This window comes from Branchiostoma lanceolatum, chromosome 3, assembly GCF_035083965.1.
Source record: "Branchiostoma lanceolatum isolate klBraLanc5 chromosome 3, klBraLanc5.hap2, whole genome shotgun sequence".
Lineage (NCBI taxonomy): Eukaryota > Metazoa > Chordata > Leptocardii > Amphioxiformes > Branchiostomatidae > Branchiostoma > Branchiostoma lanceolatum.
Window position 1 is genome coordinate 9,989,987 of NC_089724.1, and position 6,748 is coordinate 9,996,734.

Below are 6,748 nucleotides of genomic sequence, written 5' to 3' on the forward strand. Positions count from 1 at the left end.
TCATAAAGGTTGATAACATTTGGCGAAGAAATGACGTCGTGGACCTCTAGTTCACGACTGAATTAATCAAACAATGTTGGGCCCAGATTACAGCCATATTTAGTTACAAATGTCTTTAGTAAGACAGTCGTTGGTTTAGATACAATTTGTAGCTTTAGAATACATGTATTCTATAAGTAGAAATGTTCAATTTGAATATAAGACCTTCTCGCCAAACAGAGCTATAATAAACTCTTGTTACTTACTCTAGTTGCTTCATCAGTAGTTTGTTTAAGAAAAATAACAGAATCCACATATTACATGTGAATGTCAGAAGACCAACAACTTTATTAAGTTCCCTTGCTGTTAACAATGTCAAAATTCAACTTTACATATTGAAATTTGTTACCCCCGGCTACACTGTGTCTATGGACCATGGAGAAATGCTGCTTCTACTGCTGCAGCTGATGATGATCAATGCATGTGATTGCTCACAATCAGTAGAATTTTACATCTCCTTAAGAAATTCTCAGCACGTGGATAAAGCCATGTCTATACAATGTCCAAACGATAGGAAAACAAAGAAGTAGCTATACCATTTCTTAGCGCAACACAAAAAGGCATGCTGGATGTGACCTCCGTAAAATCATCAGTGGACAGATATTGCAGCACATCCACGTTCAGTTGCGGATATCAGATGGTGGTGTTCCCTATTCTTTATAGAACAGAGAATTTGGCGAACAACTTTGGACAGATGTTGATAGCAAAAAGCATAGAACGTCAGGAATGTAAATATCCAGTCAATTTCATAAACGGTCTACAGGACAACTTCTATCAAGCAAATGTTCCCTATCCCCCAAACTCAACAGATAAAGTATATATACATCATTTCAGCTCCTCACTGCGAATCCTTCAGTACGTTCCGGGAAGGTCTTAGGGAGGATCGTCCAGGACCACTGGCGGGTCGGCCGAGTTCTGGCCCGTCATCGGGTTCTGGAAAATGCGATCAATCCAGGCGGGCACGCTCCATCCTGACTCGGCAGAATCTGAAATAAGAGCGAACTTTAGTGTAAGAGAACTAAGTAGCCTTATCAGATTACCAGATCACCTGACAACTATAACTTGATTACTACATCACTTCATGTACACGGTTAGATTACTAGATCACTACACAGCTTAATCACTACAGCATTGCATTGTTACCATACAATAGATCACATCAAAGTGGTCATGAACTAGATGACTAGATCATCGCATATGTGCACAGCTAAATTACTATATAGCTGAACGGCTAGATTACTAGATAACTACACAGCCAGATTACTAGATAACTACACAGCTAAATTACTAGATAGCTTCACAGCTAAATTACTAGATAACTACACAGCTAGATTACTAGATCACTACATTGCTAGATTCCTAGATCATCACACAGCTAGATTACTAGATCGCTACACAGCTATAGCTTACACAGCTAGATTACTACATCACGGCATAACTAGATGACTAGATCACCACATGTGCACTGCTAGAGTACTATATAAGTACACAGCTAGATTACTAGATAACTACACAGCTAGATTACTAGATCACTACACAGCTCACCTTCTTGAGTACCAGGGTCTGGTGTCTCGTCATCGACATTGTCCACATAAGTTGCCCATGGCCAGAAGTAGGTGTGGCCGGAGGTCAAGGAGACATCCTTTGATTCAGCCTCGCCCTCGGCAAGGTCTAAATCAAAGACAGGTTGACAAATATGAATATACATATATTTAGACAGATTGACAAATATGAATACATATATATTTTTAGATAGATTGACAAATATGACTATACATGCACATGTATATGTATTTAATGGTCAGCGTGGTATGGAAGGACAGATCACATGACAGTAGTCATCAAATCACACTCCAATTCAGTGGTCATGAATTCGAAGACGCCGGCTTTGCTATCTTGTGCTTTAATATGTCCCAATAGCGCCCGTGACCTTGGGGGGGGGGGGGGGTGTAGTCCCGGCTGGGCCGCGAAGCCACAAATTTGTCCCGGTGGACTGTCGGGTTCCGCGTTGATTTCAACGCCGGGCTAGAATGAGTTAGGGATCCCAGCCGAACCCAAAAATAGCCCGGCAGCCGCAGGGTGCCCCACGGACTTCACTCAGTAGGGAAGGCGCCTGTGAGAAAGAGTGAAAAGTTGGTTTCGATACTGGCGGAGACGACGACAAACCTGTGGCCATGTCAGGATCCTGTGCAGCCGCATCAGGCCTGTCCGTATTGGCTGACGCGCACGAAGGCGGCAGGCGGTTCATCAGGTCCGTGCACAAATCATATAGAGCAGTCAACACTCCTCCTGTGGACTCAGGGTTGGCAGGGTCTAGAGCAAGAGTGAAATTCTACCATCAGGACAAAAATCTTCTTAAAAAATGAAGAGATAAGTGTGAGAGGAGAATATTTGTGCAAATGATATGAGATTTCGTCGCCCTTTTAACACAGAACCTTTTCATTTACTCAAGTGTTGATACATCGTTAAAATATGTTCTATGTTCGTACCGATCTCGGGCACTTGATCGGTTGTCGAGTCATCAGCTGGTGTCTCTGACCAGATTTTGTCCATGACACTCCTGTAACCGTCTTGAAGCAGGTCAGTCCATCTTAAAGGGCGGGGTCCTGGACCGGTGTAGGGATCTGGAGGAAAACAGAAACACCATTATAGTTCTCTGCCATACATCATATGTCGACCCAGATCCTTAGTATTTCTCGACAATAGGAAGAAATAGTTATACCAACTTGACCTAACGGTCCTGTGATATATAAAGTCCTCCCACTTATAATTTCCATACACATGAGAACACACGGCTGTCAGATGCATACCAGTTCGTGAAGGGTATGGACGTGTACCGCATTTTCAAATGTTTGAATGGTTAACATGTTGTAACAAAGGACTAAATGTTTTCCCTCACCAGTCGGCTCCTCAGACAGCACCTCTCGAAGGTAGTCCTTGGTCCAGTCACGGATATTCCGTGCGAGCTCCAGCCAGGTGATGGGGTGGAAGGGCGGCGCCTCCTCTACAGGCACGTCAAACTCCGTACTAGGGAACCTTAGGCGCAGACAGGACTTCACTAAGTAGGGAAAGCGCCTACGGGAGAAAGAGTGAAAGTTTTTTTTGTTTCGATACTGGAATCTCCGAATATTGTGGTTATTATTAAAAGTGTGCAGTGTTCGTTCTCGAACAACCTGTCCTTACTCAACAAACAACATCAGACAGTGTTACCATCTATCAGCACTGCGGTCCAGCCTTGTAAGTCATCAGCAAGACACGTATATGAATAATAGCAAGAACGATCTTTAAGTACATTCAACGGTTAGTATGTATTGTATAAGATGGACATGGTCATGGTACAGTGCCTATAGCGGTCACTCAATGGACCGGCCAAAATTGACCACTGTGTAGCTAAAGTATGTAGCTGTTGATTACGGTTGCAAAAAAAGGTGCAGCAACTAATTATAAAAGGAGAATTTGATAAGGATTAAGCCGTGGAGAAACTGACATGAAAGACGGACGGACGCAACGACCGGTGAGGACTAGGTTAAGCCCTGAACCCAGGCTGAATAAAGAATAATGTGTACAAAATGAGAGAAAAAAACACTCACCATGACTCGGGCATATTGACCCGTCCTGTGTCTCTCCCCCCGGCCGTCAGCCTCTTCACCATAGTGTCCCTGTGTACATCTTTGTACAGATCACACTGCACGATCCTGCTGTAGTGGGTCTCATTGCCGGGACGTAGGTAAGCCCGCACAAAGATTTCCTCATTCGCTACCTGTATGGATAGACGTAACAAGGACACGGTAAAGCCGGCGTCACAATTCATGCGAGCATCGGCCGATTTTGTAGATCGCCGGAAGCTCGCCGAATTTCAAATTCGCCCGAGCGTCGACCGTATTTTTCGCTGAAAACCTGCCCCGTCACAAATTGAACGGAGCTCGGGCGACGTCCGTCGAACACTAATAATCATAAATTCCACATAAGACGGTACCATGTCTTGGACACGGACGAAGTCAGAATCAACTGACCTGGTGACAAGTTCAAATTTTGTCCAACTTTACTTTCTGAGTTGTGGCAAATCTGTCGGGCATGAGTGAAGTGGGTGGGCACACTGAAAATAATACCCAAAACAGGAATTTTGTCATAAACCAATCCGAATACTAGCGCAGGGGCCACAAAGTCAACAGACCAGTCGTTTAACCCCGATGCAAACATTTTCAGCAAACTGAAATCGACCGAAGCTCGGGCGAACGCCGTCCGAGCTTCGGCCGACCGTTGATAAGCCTATCGACGCCCTGCCGACGCCTGGGCGTGCCTCGGCAGACAAACATAGATCTAAAATGACTCAGTAGACTTTCAACTAGTCATTTTGTGTAGGAAAAACTCAGGAAGTCAAGTCAAGCCTCAAAAGTCAAGCCCAAGTTCATTAATATATAAATTGAAACATCCAAACCAATACCAAATAAGAAACAAGAAGTATTGTCTTCGGTGTCCACATTTTATTTATAATAAAATTGTTTCAATGAAAATTTAACTTTGCGATTGAATTGTCTTTCATTAGAAAAGTTCGGCAGCATTCTTTGACAAGTTGATATTAGTATTAGTTAATATTAAAGTATTATTTATCATCTATGTTATAAACCAAGCTGTCGTTACCTTTTATCTATAAACAAGAAGGAGTTCGGCCGGAGCCCGTCCAAGCTCCCATCGACACCAGTACAACGCTCGCCCGAAGTACGCCTTATTTTTCATGAGTCGGCCGGAACACTGACGACGGTCGGCCGATTATTGTACAAAGCCCGTGCGAGGCTCGCACGAGGCCGAAGAGTTCGGGCGACCTCCGACCGACCAAAAATCGGGTCTAAAATCCTCGGATGCCCGCCCGAATATTGACCGAGCGCTGGGCGTTGCTCGGGCGAGCTACGGGCAAACTGTTGACGAGCCGTGCGAGTTCAAAAATCGTCGCCGAGGCCTCGCTGAATTTAAGCGCAGCTTCCAGTGCCCCGCGAACGTCGGCCGAGCTCCGAAAGTTCGCCCGAAGTCCGTAGAATCGACAGGACGTCGGTCGTACTTCGCCCGAAAATCGCCATTTGGAGCTCGCCGACAAGTCGGCCGACCTAAATTCTTCATTTGTGACGGGGGCTTTAAGACCAAATACACCGGGAACGAACAGAACAGAAAATCACCGAGACTTACTGACAGTTAACGTAATATTTTACAAAGGCATACCTCGGCGTTACATCATATTGAGTTACTCTGAAGATGGCCATGGCATGGTCAGAAAATTCTTCAGTGCACAAATTTACACTGGCGTTAAGATAAGTGAAGATTCTACTTTGAAAGTTCACAACACGTTGAATTGTCCATGAGTTGGTCGTATGTTTGAATGTATCATTATATGTGTGAAATTGTGTCTTGGCGCATAAAAGTGGTGCTGACACAATATTTCTATCAAGTCGTGCAGTCATCACTACAACTGAATGTTTCTTATACGCCCACTGAAGTAGCAGGGAGAAAATCGGTGAAAACATTTCTATGGTTTTTCTTACCGGGTAGGCGAGTAGCCCGTCGCTTGTTGTGTCGAACACTTTGAGACCGTCCAGCAACCCTCGTGCGATGGGATCGCGGGGTATCAGCTGCCTGTCCAGGGCTTCCTCACACAAGTCACTGTAGAAACTTGATCCACAAGCAAGCAGGTACAGTGGCCAAAGGTATTTCAATAGTCTCCAAAACATCTTATCGTTTTTGGCGACGCCTCAGGGGCGAGCCAAATTTTTACTATATTGTGTGCAGATTGCAAGAATTCTAGGAATTGTACAGGAATGTGAAAGTCCATGGGACGATAACTCAAGAATGCCTGGATGTATTGTCTTCATATTTTGTAGGTGGGTAGGTCTGTGGGAGACCTTGTAATGATTGGATTTTGGGCTCCCTAGCGACTTTTATGGTACTGCAGGGGAACTTTCACTTTTCAAATCTCGTCTTCTGAACATGCTATAGTCATGATTTTTAAGTGGTGGATAGCTCTTTGTTAGGAAAATATGTCCTGTAGATTTGGACCCCCTAGCGGCTTTTTTTGGAACTGCAGGAGCTGATTTTGACTCAAACGTTGAAAGAGAATAACGCAAGAAGGGGATGACGGATCATCATAATTTTTGGTGTGTAGATAGCTTAAATGATGATTTACACAATCATATGCTAATTATGTAAACCAATATCTGATTTGCTTAATTAATGAGGACAGTTAATAAATCAGCTGCGTTCTATTATAGGACTCTCAAACACATGACATATGTAACTGAGAAAGAGATAAATATCGATAGATATCAATTATGCAAATTGATACTTAATTTGCATAATTAATGACAAAATATTATAAATCCATAGTGGTAAATGATGGGGATTTCATTTTTGCACCATTTGGAAGTTAAGTAAATGTGGGCAATATTAGACACAAATCTTGCATAGAGGGCCTCATTTACATAATTTATGAGGAAATGGTACGATATCTTATTTTGTGAAAACAAGATTTTCATACATTGGACAACTTGCGTTATTTTGGTAGAGAAGGTGATCGACTGATATGATTTGAATTATGCGAGGTCCTTATTTGCATGTGGGCTAAAAACGAAAACGTTAACAGAGACCACCGTCGCCATGGCAACATCTTTTTATGTTGCCAATCTTGTTGGTTTTTCATTCTTTTGCTGAAAATGTTGAATTC

At 43.3% G+C, this 6,748-nt stretch overlaps 1 protein-coding gene across 1 annotated transcript; it reads right to left on the reverse strand.

Annotated features, from left to right (window-relative positions):
* Positions 1-296: 296 nt before the first annotated feature.
* Positions 297-5,767, reverse strand: LOC136430125 (uncharacterized). The gene is made up of 7 exons (XM_066420443.1): positions 5,574-5,767; positions 3,630-3,799; positions 2,939-3,114; positions 2,529-2,663; positions 2,206-2,352; positions 1,585-1,710; positions 297-1,025 (listed from the first exon to the last, which is right to left on the reverse strand). The coding sequence occupies exons 1-7, from the start codon at positions 5,757-5,759 to the stop codon at positions 913-915; spliced, it is 1,053 nt and encodes a 350-aa protein (XP_066276540.1). The 5' UTR covers positions 5,760-5,767; the 3' UTR covers positions 297-912.
* Between the last annotated feature and the right edge of the window lie 981 nt (positions 5,768-6,748).